Genomic DNA, 13,573 nt, shown 5'->3' with positions numbered 1-13,573 from the left:
TAGTTTTACGTAGCACTTCGTAGCAACGGTTGTAGCACTACGTAGCACTTTGAAGCAACGGTTGTAGTTTTACGTAGCACTACGTAGCACTTCGTAGTAACGGTTGTAGCACTAGCCACTACGTAGCACTTTGAAGCAACGGTTGTAGTTTTACGTAGCACTACGTAGCACTTCGTAGCAACGGTTGTAGCACTAGTCACTACGTAGCACTTTGAAGCAACGGTTGTAGTTTTACGTAACCATTGCTACGAATGCTAATTCGTAGTAATGGTTGTAGTTTTAGGGCGTTTGTACACTATACGGAATTTTACTATGCGGCGCGGTGCAGCAGCGCAGCGTCCCGATTTCGTACGTTTCGATATGGCAAACGTGAACGTTACCAACACCGGACGGTAAAATTCCGTGTAGTGCACAAACGCCTTACGTAGCATTTCGTAGCATGATTGTAGCATACCGTGCCTAGGTTTTATCTTGGGTCTACGTCTTGTCTATTATATTAACATGACCATCTCACTTTTGGTATTAATCTGAATGTGTCGTGCGAATGATTTATCGTAATTAAATGAACCCTTACATAATTAGTTAATATTTAAATAAAACAACTTATAGTAATTTTATTCAAACTTTATTTCTTAATTTACATTATTGTTTATACAGTATTGCAACAATAATTTTTATTTATACATCACGCTATTTACAAGCTTGTACATATATATTATAACAAAGTCATCTATGGGAATATAATATTTACTATAAGAATTCAATTTAAATATTTTCAGTTAATAATAATTGATAATAATTTTTCAGTTAATAGGCTAATTTGAGATAACAAGTAGATACTGGAGATTATTAACAGTATGATACATTAATGCTTAAGGAAATAGCGATAGTACACCCAGATTTTTTTAGTCGGTAAGGCCAAAAATACTTACTTACCATTTTTTCTCTATTAATTGATAAAGAGGGAAAGAGAGGTACAATTCAGGGTTAAAAAGGAAAGAGGTAAAACCAAATTCACTGATTGTTATTATAAATCATGTAGAGTACGACTATACACGATTTTACTAGCGTCATCGTTTATTCAATCACTTTACGTCAGTTTTTTATAATATTTCATAATATAATTTAATCAAAAAGAACATACTACTTTAGGCCTGTAAAAGCCCTTATTTAAAGATCTTTCGATTCTTCAAAACACCACAAAATATTACCCTTAACTCAAATAAAATACACCTGTTCATATAAAACATTTTCTAACTATTTATTTCATACAAACCTAAGTATAGTAAGCAAGATAAGTGAAAAACAAGGATGTAACCTACGTGAGCCTGCTGATTCATATTCTAGTTTATTTACAACTTTACGAACTTTATTACTAAAATTATATTTGTTGGTATTTGTCTGTATGTATGTGGGTACTTTAATTTTGGTTGTGTTGTCGATTTTGTACGAAACGTCAGTAACAGAATCATCTTCGTCGTCAGATTTCTCGGCTGAACCGAACTGGTTGTCAGGTCCTTCTATGGGAGTTGAGTCAATGTATTCTTCTTTCTTTGTTGCCAGACTTGTGTTCTTTACAGTTGGTCCAGGTATTTCTGTAATAAATAAATAATGACACTGTTGTATTTAAGGTAGAGAGGTTGGCTAATATTAAAGGCGAATGCCCAAAAATGTATGGACCAAAAACCCGTAATCGATTGAAACCATTTATTTGTGGCATCGTAGACTATTTATACTGTATCCCAAATACAATGTCTTTTTTGAATTAAACAATCACCGAGTACTTTAAAAACGATCGTAACTAATTGACTTTTCTTATAGGAATCTATGATAGGACGACGCGATGCTACAAACGATAGTGTGGCGATTAGTACCTAGTAAAAATATTTTTAATACAGATGTACAGTGTTGTAATTATGTATTTATGAATTTAATGTTTAAATATTTATCACTTTTATATCTCACAATATAGAATGTTAGTTTGGTATAGAAAATAATCTGTATACAATATGTACTGTTTTTTTATGACTATTAAGTACACGATATCGGTTATATTATGATCATTTTTGTATAAAATAAGGGGGCAAACGAGCAAACGGGTCACCTGATGGAAAGCAACTATACTGTCGCCCATGGACACTCGCAAAATCAGAATTTAGAAGAGCTGCAAGTACGTTGCCGGCCTTTGAAAGTTTGCAGGTCGTATTGAAAATATAGTGACAGTCTATTTCAGAGTTTTACAGTGCGCAGCAGTAAGTTACGCAAAAAACGCACGATAGAAGACTGCCACTCATCAAAGTGATGAGGATGGTATATTTTTTGCGTGAAGCGATGGCGAAAAGTTGCAGGAGGTATGATTCTGAACAATTTCTTAGAGCACTCGCCGTGATACAACCGATAGAGGATGTAGAGTAAAGCCACTTGTGATTTAGTTTATTCTTAAAATATATTATACTAGCGGCCCGCCCCGGCTTCGCACGGGTGGACATTGATTTTTTAAAATTTTTTTTTCAATCTTTATTTCTTAGTCAATCTTTAATTAGTTCAGTAATAATTAATATTTACGTGGACTCTCCGGGCGAGCACACCCGCGCGGCGCGCCTTGACGACGCCCAATTCGCAACGTGCAGCAGAAATCGTAATATTTTAATTTCGTCGTAACATTAAAACCAAACGTCCAATTTTGATCATTCAAAGAGCAAATATTATCTACATTAACTGTACTTAGTAATGAAATAATTTATTTTGATAAGAATTAATGGCATGAGTAAAATAAAGGCATTTAAATGTAGTCCAAAAACATTTCAAGATTTTTTAATAAAAAAATGGTTATTGTCCCTCACTCAACATAGATAGGTACATTATGTCGCGGACTTTTTTGTAGATATTTAAAAGATTTACAATTACTTGGAACATTTTATGGTTCTATCTTTTATAGTTTAGGCAGCGTACGCGAAAAAAGTAACATTTCTGGTTGATTTTTTACACCTTGCGTCCGAAAATCCCAAATATCTTACGGAACCCTATTTTTTCCAAAATAAAATTTAGCCTATGTTCAGCAGAATTCATGTAAGATTCCAATGGTAAAAGAATCTTTCAAATCGGTCCAGTAGTTTCGGAGCCTATTCAAGACAAACAAACAAACAATCAAATCTTTCCTCTTTATAATAGTAAGTGTAGATTTGACATAATTTTTAGGGTTCCGTACCCAAAGGGTAATAACGGGACTTCGATGAGACTGAGACTTCGATGTCTGTCCGTCTGTCTGCCTCCAGGCTCTTACTCAATAACCGCTATAGCTAGACTTCTGAAATCTTCACAGGTTGTGTAATATGTATATTATCTGATGCCGCTGTAACAACAGATACTAAAAACTAAATAAAATTAAGATTCAAGGGAGGCTCCCATACAACAAACGTGAGTTTTTGCCCTTTTTGGCTCCTAATCTATAATGGTTATATTATGTAGACACATGATTTTTTTACGAAATCCTCAATTATGTGTGTACTTTAATATTTAATCGCAAAATTAAAATAAAATAGGTAATTAATTAAGGAGGGCTCCCATACAGAAAACAATTTTTCCCTACTTTCGCTCTATAACGGTACGGAACCCTTCGTGCGCGAGTCCGACTCGCACTTGGCCAATTTTTTTTTTCTATTTGATAGACAATAATGTACAAACATTATTGTCTATCAACATCGCTTTCACGAGAAAGATCACAAAAACTAAGGAAATAACTAGTTGATTCGAAGTAGATACCATACTGTGTATCTCAGATTTATTTTTTCAAATTATTGGTTTCGGTTATGGTTTAGAAAAAAATGAATTGCATATTTTCAATCTACTATTTATGATCTACTTTGCTGTACATAAATTATTTTAATCGATTATGGGTTTTTTTGGGCATTGTCCTTTGAAATTTTCTTGCGATCGGTTTTTTGCTTTGCTAGAAAATATAAAATTGAACAATTCACAATCGTTTTATTCAGGTGTGGCAATATTATTTTAGGAAATTAGTCAATACGTATTGATTTCTTTGTAACTACATAATATTATCAAGGGAAAACAAGTAAAATAACATACAAAGTTACATAACATCGAGTGGAGACAAGTAAAAAGTAACATTGTATGTTATGTTTTAAGAAAGAAGTTTGTTGAAAAATTACCTTATAAAGGTAAGTGAATTATTGCATCTACATTCTAGGGTTGTATTAGGATCAGCTGCAAGGATCTTAAGCTAGGCTTGTTTATGCCCTAGCTCCTATTTAGGTCGCATAACATATATCACACCATTAGCGCTAAGCCTGTAGGACCCAGATCCCCTTAAACACTGACGATTAGGTGCGTCCGTATTGATGCAACAATGGTGCAAGCGTTTTTGGTAAATTGTGTATATTAATTTTTATGTCGCATTATGGTCGCTTTACATTATTCAATCGAGTGATCCAATCCAGCCCTTTTTTGCTAAATTGCATTCCAGTTTATTTACTTTACACAGTGCCTGTTTGCATTATTCCAAATATAATCCAGCGCTACATTGAATCTCTGGATTGGAATAATATAAACCAGCCGTTACATCAAAATATAATTGATATAAAAATGTAATATTTTGATTAAAAAAACACGTGTTATTTTCGAATGATTTTAAGATTTGTTGATAAAAAAATAAACGGCAAACATTTTTCGTTATTTATTACGACAAATGAATTTAATTTTTAGGTGAAAAAAATATAAATAATCTGTTAATATATCGGACTTAAATGTTGTTTTGTTGGATCCAGCTTTGGTTTCGAATTCACTGAGGTGAACTGTAGCTTTATGAGCTTAGTTTGGTCAAAGTTACAGACCTACCTGCTGCCTGAATATTTTAGGTGGAACCTGGACTGTCTAGAGTTGCGACCTGTGTAAATCTAAGGAACCTAGTTTTGGATAAATATTGTGGCAATTTCAGTTTCGAATTTTCAAATAAAAAAGGAAAAGGAAAATAGCACCTTATCATAAAAACATTAGAACCTTTGATGTTTGATGACGAATAGCAATTAAGAGTTTTCTGAGGTAAAAAGTTGACAATAGATGAATTTGCACAACGTGGGAGAGCCATGCTTCGGCACGAATGGGCCGGCTCGACCGTAGAAATACCACGTTCTCACAGAAAACCGGCGTGAATCAGCGCTTGCGCTGTGTTTCGCCGAGTGAGTGAGTTTACCGAAGACCCAATCCCCTGCCCTATTCCCTTCCCTACCATCCCCTATTCCCTTCCCTACCCTCCCCTATTACCTTATTCCCTCTTAAAAGGCCGGCAACGCACTTGCAGCTCTACTGATGCTGCGAGTGTCCATGGGCGACGGAAGTTGCTTTCCATCAGGTGACCCGTTTGCTCGTTTGCCCCCATATTATATTTAAAAAAAATTAAGTTTACCGTAACTTTATTTAATTTTTTTTATTCGATGAACTCGCTCTATGTAATTTTTATTTGTATTGATACTAACAGCGCCGTGGTTGCTATGGTTGCTACCAAGATAGCTAAACTATGCGTATTCGATGCAAAATATTATTGGTATTGAGAAATTGGGTCGCATTAGTGTACAAACAGTTCCTAAAAACGTTCGTGTTCCTTAACGTCCATTCGTTCACACGTTCGATAATGACCTAATAATAAAGTGAAAGGTTGTAAGAATCTGAACAAACCGTAAAGTCGTATGATGCTATCGACTTCACCGAGCGAGTTCTTGGCGACGCATCTGTACCCGCCGACGTCGGCCGCCGTCAGCCGGCGCACCGTCAGCGTCATGCGGCTCTCGAACGAGCTGATCACGGAGTTCACCACCTCGTACTTGCTGGATGATATCACCATCTCATCTGTGGAGGAAACAATAGTATCTAGTTTGTTTTTGTGGTTGTTGATACGTTAAGTTCCCTTTGCCCGCCGCCCTAGCACATGCGTATAATAATCTGTTTGTACCTATCATTACAGATTAATTATACTTCAGTTACGTAACTATACTAACAATACATATTTTATTGTTAGTATAGTTACGTAAGTGAAGTATGCACCAGATTACCCTTCAAGTGCCAGAAGAATGATGCCAGATGCCTACTGTTATAGTAAGAGAATTACGTGTGAATTTATTCAATGTCGCGGTAAAATAAAAAGTATTAACTTATTTATTATTATTTATTACATAATATTTTCGTTGAAAGTAATTTAATAGGAGTTATTGTGCGGGCAGAGCCGCGCTAAGCTCACACGTCGGTTGTCCGCAAATGATAAAGCGACCGTTCTTCCGAATAACGTCACAACTCACAACTGGCACGGCACTGCAGGAGCTGTACTGAATTACTGTTGACTGTACTATTAATAACTGAAACTTAGGTTAATAAATCCACACTAACATCATACATGGAAAAGTGTGTCTGTTTGTTTGTCACTTCTTCAAGCCCAAACTGATGAACGCATTTTGATGAAATCTGGTATGGAGAGAGAGACAGACAACTTTGAGTCGCAGAAAAGGACATCATGATACTTTACCCGGAAAGAACGTATGGTTTCCGTATTAAGAAATACGCATAATAGATGCCCGCAACTCCGTCGTCTTCTATAATTAGGGCAATTTAAGGTGGCACCAGCGGTCATTGACCTTTCTAGTCTAGGAGCTATTGAGAAATACTCGCACTACATTCTCTTAACTTAAGAATAAAATTGCATTCTTGTAAAGAAACAGACTACTATAGTTTCCTCGGAAAACGTATTGGTAACTCTTCGCATGATAATCTCCAACTATTTGAGTTTGAAATGAAAATATAATTCAGAATCTGTTCACATCATGTATGCAAAATACGATATCGCCCTTAGACTAGAAACATCTGTCACTTCATTGTCAATCGCGGTTTGTATAGAAAAAGATGAAGCATGACAAGTTTTTAGAGTCAATGGCCGCTACATACAGAATTCCGTGATTTAAGAATAGTAGTTATAAAAAATCCTGAAAGTTTTTACGAATATATTTAAGTAACCAAATAATATCTGGGCGGCCATTATTTTCATCGTATTATGCGGCGGATTAAATGTTATTTATGTTTGTGCGTTTGTTAAAAAGTGGTTGCGTCATACACAAACGTGGCGAGCTTATTTTATGCTTGTTTTAATTGTTTTAACGTTATTCCTTGTTTGATTGAATAATAAAATATTCAAGACAGAAAAGTTAAACCTTAAAAAAATAAGAACAGATTAATTTTACACGCTTTTTTTAAACCTACAGTTTTACGTTTACAAAATTCTTATCATAATTATGCCACTTTAATAGTTAAATAGTAGAAATAATTTAAAGCTGAGTATATATAATACTCATACAAGCTTACTTAAATAATCTGGATGAATTTATTTTATCGAATTAATAAACCAATAGGTATAACATGGGATCCAGTAAAAACAATGTTTGAATGTATGGCATTGTTTTTAGTTTGGATTGTTAGAAAAAGTTTCAGCGTCAATCAGCGACTCAGGTTGTTTTTATTTTATATTGAGAATAAAAGCACCTTTGTTTGTTGTTATTTGGGTAACAAAGTAAAAATATATTTACAAATTTATAATATTATGCTAGGTAATTAATCGACGACCTCTGTGGCTCAGTGGTAAGCGCGTTGGTAGCTCAAGCCGGGGGTCGCGGGTTCGAATCCCGCCGACGGAACAAAAAAGTTTTCAATGTTCCCGGGTCTGGATGTATATTAAATATGAGTATGATATAATAAAAATCCTTAATATAATATGTATAGTATAAAAGTATTAAATATATTTCCGTTGTCTGGTACCTGTAACACAAGTCCTTTAGGTACTTAGAACGGGGCCAGACTGACGTGGTGTGAAGCGTCCATAGATATTATATAAAAATTATAAAGAAAAATTACAATAATTACATCTTATAATATATAAAATTCTCGTGTCACAATGTTAGGCCGCGTACTCCTCCGAAACGGCTTTACTGATTTTAACCAAATTTTATATGCATATTCAGTGGGTCTGAGAATCGGCTACTGGGTACTTTTAATATTGATAAGTACATTTGTTGATTATATAATAGTAAATTATTACAACTCGAGACTGACGGCGATCATTGTTTGTGCGACGGGACGGGACGGGACGTTGCCATGGTAACATATACTTATTTAGTCACTTTAATAAAATAATAATACGCTGGAAATACTTTATATTATTATGGCAAAGCAACGTTTGCCGGGACAGCTAGTCATTATATAATGATTACAACAAACATATCATGAAAAACTCACAGTTTATGCTAATATTATAAACTTAAACTTAAAGGTACTTTTCACCACATTTTTGGTTTTGATTGCAATCTACAGAAGATCTCCGTCATGGCTCAGTGAATAAGCACGTTGGTAGCTCAAGCTGGCGGTCACGGGTTCGAATCCCGCCGACGGAACAAAAAGTTTTCAAACTTCCTGGGTAATTTTTTTATGATATAAGGGGGCAAACGAGCAAACGGGTCACTTGATGGAAAGCAACTTCCGTCGCCCATGGACACTCGCAGCATCAGAAGAGCTGCAGGTGCGTTGCCAGCCTTTTAATAGGGAATAGGGTAATAGGGGAGGGTAGGGAAGGGAAGGGAAGGGAATAGCTCCCCTATTCCTATAGGTATGGAAGGGAATAGGGTAGGGGATTGGGTCATGGATGTGTATTAAAAATGTGTGTATCATGTAATAAAAATCTTAAATAATTATTATATTGTATAGTACCCGTAACACAAGTCCTTCAGGTACTATTAGCACGGGGCCAGACTGCCGTGGTGTGAAGCGTCCATAGATATTTTTACTATTTATATTATGATGATGTGATTCCTTATATTAGTCAAATAAAAATTAAGAACTAAACCCTACGTGATGCCTACGGTCCGCAGAATTCAAGAAAAATAAATTAAGGTGCTCCCCGCACGGATATGCCGTAATACATCGTATTTAGAGCCTTATTAACTCATAATTTGAAAACTACAAAAATATAATAAAAATTCAGCAATAATCTTCAGTATAATATTAACATTCCTTTCCCTGTTATTAATTTACTATTTTTGTTTACTATACTCATGATATTATTAGCTTCCAAAGTAATACCAATTTATTAAAATTCAAGCATTCTTTCAGTATCTCCCTAGTATTTACAAATTACTTTTATTTGAAACACACGACATAATTGATAGACAATAATTTCAACTTGCTACATATTCCCCGTTTGATTTTTTTATGTCAATTTTTAACTAAGATAAGTAAAAATAATCGGCCAAGTGCGAGTCGGACTCGCGCACGAATTGTTCCGTACCATTATAGAGTCAAATTAGGCCAAAATTAGTGTTTTTTGTATGGGAGCCCCTCTTATTTTTTATTTAATAATAATATTATTATTAAATATAAATCCTTCGATCGTGAATTCTTGGAAATCTATAGTTATTCTATTGTGTCTCACTCACTGGTGAGCTTATGGGGCTTGATGGGAGTTTCTTACGCTGGTTCTTCTCGGCGGGGTAGTTCCCAAACCGGTGGTAGGCCTCATGTAGATGCGACATTTTTAAAGTGTTAACTTTGTTAACCTATTTTATTTTAAAAAATCACGTTTTTTGTATGGTAGCCCCCAATGATATTCTACTTATACAGATATGTTACGTCCATAGTATTTTCCGGCTTAAATCTCTTCCGAACAGTTTTCAAATTCAAAATTGCAAACATTGACAAATTTGACAGATAAGTGAAACAAAAGATATGAAAAACCATTTACATAAAAGAGACAGTTCTATTTTTAAACGTCGAATCGTATCGCTGTCTCTTTCTTCGATTTATTCGAGCTATGATGAAAATTCGATTTTTTCCAGATTGTTCGAAAAAATAATTGAAAATGTAAATAATTGAGGTATTTATTGCAATCAAGACATGTGGTAAGAGATTCCATGTGTTTAATTTACTTTCGAGTCATAATTGGTACATTTTCGATACACGCATGACGTCATTTTCAATTTATTTAGGTAAGACAAGACGCAGCACGTTCGTGACTGCGCTCGATGCAGACTAAACAACAGACGGTCCAATTGGGCCGTATTTGAATCTTCACAACGCACGCAGTATTAACATATCTGCTTTGAGTTTTTTATCATTGGGTAGCCCCCCTTAAATGTAAATTTAATTTTGTTTTTAGTATTTGTTGTTATAGCGGCAACAGCTGATATACACAATCTTTGAAAATTTCAACTCTCTAGCTATTACCGTTATGGAGTTACAGCCTGGAGACATACAGACGGAAAGACAACAAAGTCTTAGTAATAGGGTTATTTTTACCCTTTGAGTACAGAACCCTAAAAATAGGATTTTGGTGCGATCTCGGCAACGCGTCAAATGTATGGTCAAGGTCGTATTTATTTATTTATAACTGTAATAAATGCAAGGAGTAACAAAATTCTTAATAATAATACTTTCCCAAAACTATTTCAAAAGCGGCTGGCTACACGAGGCTGTATTAGTTTAAGAGAAAAGTTTGCAGCGGGGCTTTGCAAAAACGTCGAGTTTATTAACAAAATTCATTAGCCAACTTATTTGTGTCCGCAATCTGATTTAATGGCTATAATACCGCGTCGATCAACCCTTTGTTTGGGAGTGACTGGCTGTTCCGCGGACCTACTGTCAGTCTGTCACTCTTTGTCATCAATCTACGTTAGCGCGACGTGTAAGTGTTAATTTACCCCACTCTAACGTAATTAGGAGTTACAGTGTTATTCCCGACATTAATTGAGATGAAATTTCTTGTTATAATGAAACGACCTCCCATTTCATTTGGCTCGGGTTTAAGTAATTGCGTTTGAAGGTCATCCCTCCCTTTGATTATAATCTAAAAATCCCGGAAAGTAAAAGTTAAATTAAGACGAAAAAAAAAATTAAAGATTGTATTTAAAAGTTGAATTTGTTTTTTACTGTACGCTATAATTGTGGCGCGTTATTGCTTAATGTGATTTTTTAAAATTTACTGAATAATATGACTTTGCTTTTTCCTCGCAAAGTCCGTAGGGCCATTTGTAAAGGACAAACTTTTACAAATTCAATTAGCCTGATAATATTCTTGTTATGTACATCTTGGAGCTATGACTGAAATCGCAGCTGTCTTTCCTCAGCAGTATTTAAAAATATAGATTTGTTTATTCGAAAATGATATGAAAAATCATTTGTTTCTAAATCGGTTATAAATAAACACTTATAGAACGTCTACATGAGGCATCTGTTTGGGAACTAACGAATAAAATTCGGCTATTCGATCTCTTTTTACAATATAAATGTTCGTATAACTATTGCGCCTAAGCTTTTGATTTGATTTGACCAATTTTAGTGAGGTAGATATATAATTATTGATCAATACTCTAAATAACGACCCAGGTAATCTTGAATTATGTGCACAGATAACTAGAATAATAAGTCAAGAGCGTAGTCGTTGAAAATGTTACGAGTGTATCTCGACTATGACGTTGTAAATCGTATCTAGTAATGGACTTCCAGTAATAATCTTTGACCCACATTGAGAAGTTACTCTTTAGAACTCTTAAAATGTTGTTTTCATTGTATTATTTGTATTTATGCTTTTTGAAAAAAAAACAAGTATATGCTACAAAATTCTGTTGCAAAATGGATTAAGTTGATTAATTATCTATACCTAAATCTATACATATTATTATAAAGCAAAGTCGCTTTTTTTCCCTCATGTCCCTTTGTTCCCTTTAATATTTAAAACTAATGAACGGATTTTGATGATTCTTTCAGTGTTAGATAGCCCCTTTATCCACGAAGGTTATAGGCTACGAATAATAAGAAAGGCTATATTTTATCACGCTAAGACTAATAGGAGCGAAGAAATAGAGGAAAATGTGGAAAAAATAGGGAAAATTATTTGAAAGGGCTAACTTGAACGCGCTAATCTCAAGAACTATAACTGGTCCGATTTGAAAAATTCTTTCAGTGTTAGATAGCCCATTTATTGAGGAAGGCTTCGCTAAGACTAATATGAGAATATGGAAAAACGGTGAAAATGATTTGAATGGGCTTATCTAGCGAACTACTGAAGCAATTTTTATGTTATTTGGTGAAGGATCATAGGCTATCGATTTTAATCATTTTTCAGTGGCTATAATATATTTTATGCTCGTGCCACGCCGAGACGGGTCGTTAGTAATAAGTATTATAAACTGTAATGTAAGTACTCATGTGAGCATGTTTATGCCCACAAAATTTCTATTCTACTTATATTATAATTTACCTGAATTGATAAAAAGCCTAACCTATTATTTAACTAAATGCGCCTTTCCTTATTTATTCATGAAAAAGTTCTGAAAAATTGACTTGGCAAACTGTGAATATAAAGTAATAAAGAATACTCTAAACATAAAGTACATTGAAAATTAACCCGTAAATTTCTCGCGACAACTGAGTAAAGAAGTTCGAAACCGCCCGCGGGTTAAGAACGAAGTACTCCAGTCTAACTCATTACTCGCTCTAAACGAATAAAGCATTTTCACACCTTTCATAATATAACATTTATAAAGAAATTTATTAATTTTCGCCACACAAGGGTCTTCAATGTTTTAGAATTTAATAACTTTTAGTCTATTTATCAATAGTAACTAATATTTTCAGTTTAGTAGAATAGGCATGATGACTATTTTTTTTTCTTATCGGTAATTGAAAGACACTTAAAAAATAGAAACATCGTTGAAAGAATGACTCTGATAGCTTAAAAATTCACCAAGATATGACAATTCAAATATCTCATCAAAAAGACCTGCCCGAAACGCTCCATACAAAGTGCTACGAAAGTATGACGTCAGTCTTTCGTAGTTTGTACGCATCGGGAGACAACTTTGTTCGACAGGTATATTAAATATTGCGTTTATGATAGTGGTTTCATAACAAAAGTTGCTTTTAATTGCATAACTTATCGAATCGTATACAAATATTAGGAAATTTAATTGAAAAAAAATCGACTTGAATATCTTAGTTTGAAGGCGCATAACAAAAAAAAATACAAATGCTATCAAGCTGTAATTTCGAGAACACTTATTAATATAAAATTAATAATATTAAAAATTGATGTTTTATTTGAGCCACGATGCTAGACGTCTTTCTTTACCAGTACTAAATATTGATATGTGGTATCTACACTTGTATGCCAGGACAGGACAGAATACAGGACAGCGTCGATCTCACTGGCAACAATTTTCTCAGTACCTTGTGAAACACAGACACGATCGGAAACATCAGAGTGAATACATAATGCACGTCTACGATACGCACAGATTTTTCCGACGTATTGTTGAAATGAGAAAATTTAGTATACGAAACGGGAAAATTTAGTATACGAAACAAGAAAATGTTTGCGTAAGTTTTGTAACTTCATTTTACACACGAATAGTTGCTAATGGATTTTCCAGGGTGGATTTTATTATCCCTCGATCATAAAGTCTGCAACGTTTCGGTATGATTGAAGCGTATCAGCTTTATGCATTGAGATTATGAACCTCGGAATCCGTGA

The 13,573-nt window shown here is 34.4% G+C and overlaps 1 protein-coding gene across 2 annotated transcripts in view; it reads right to left on the bottom strand.

Annotated features, from left to right (window-relative positions):
• Positions 1 to 802: 802 nt before the first annotated feature.
• Positions 803 to 13,573, bottom strand: part of LOC121730546 (lachesin-like) — a 34,148-nt gene continuing 21,377 nt past the window's right edge. For both annotated transcript variants that reach the window (XM_042119640.1, XM_042119641.1), the window contains 2 exons: positions 5,692 to 5,862; positions 803 to 1,595 (listed from right to left, as the gene is read on the bottom strand). In XM_042119640.1, the coding sequence (XP_041975574.1) occupies positions 1,267 to 1,595; positions 5,692 to 5,862 (500 nt within the window). In that variant the 3' untranslated portion in view covers positions 803 to 1,266. The remainder of the gene's footprint in view (positions 1,596 to 5,691; positions 5,863 to 13,573) is intronic.

The sequence above is a fragment of the Aricia agestis genome, chromosome 9 (genome assembly GCF_905147365.1).
Source record: "Aricia agestis chromosome 9, ilAriAges1.1, whole genome shotgun sequence".
Classification (NCBI taxonomy): domain Eukaryota; kingdom Metazoa; phylum Arthropoda; class Insecta; order Lepidoptera; family Lycaenidae; genus Aricia; species Aricia agestis.
This window is presented reverse-complemented; position numbering and strand designations above follow the sequence as displayed.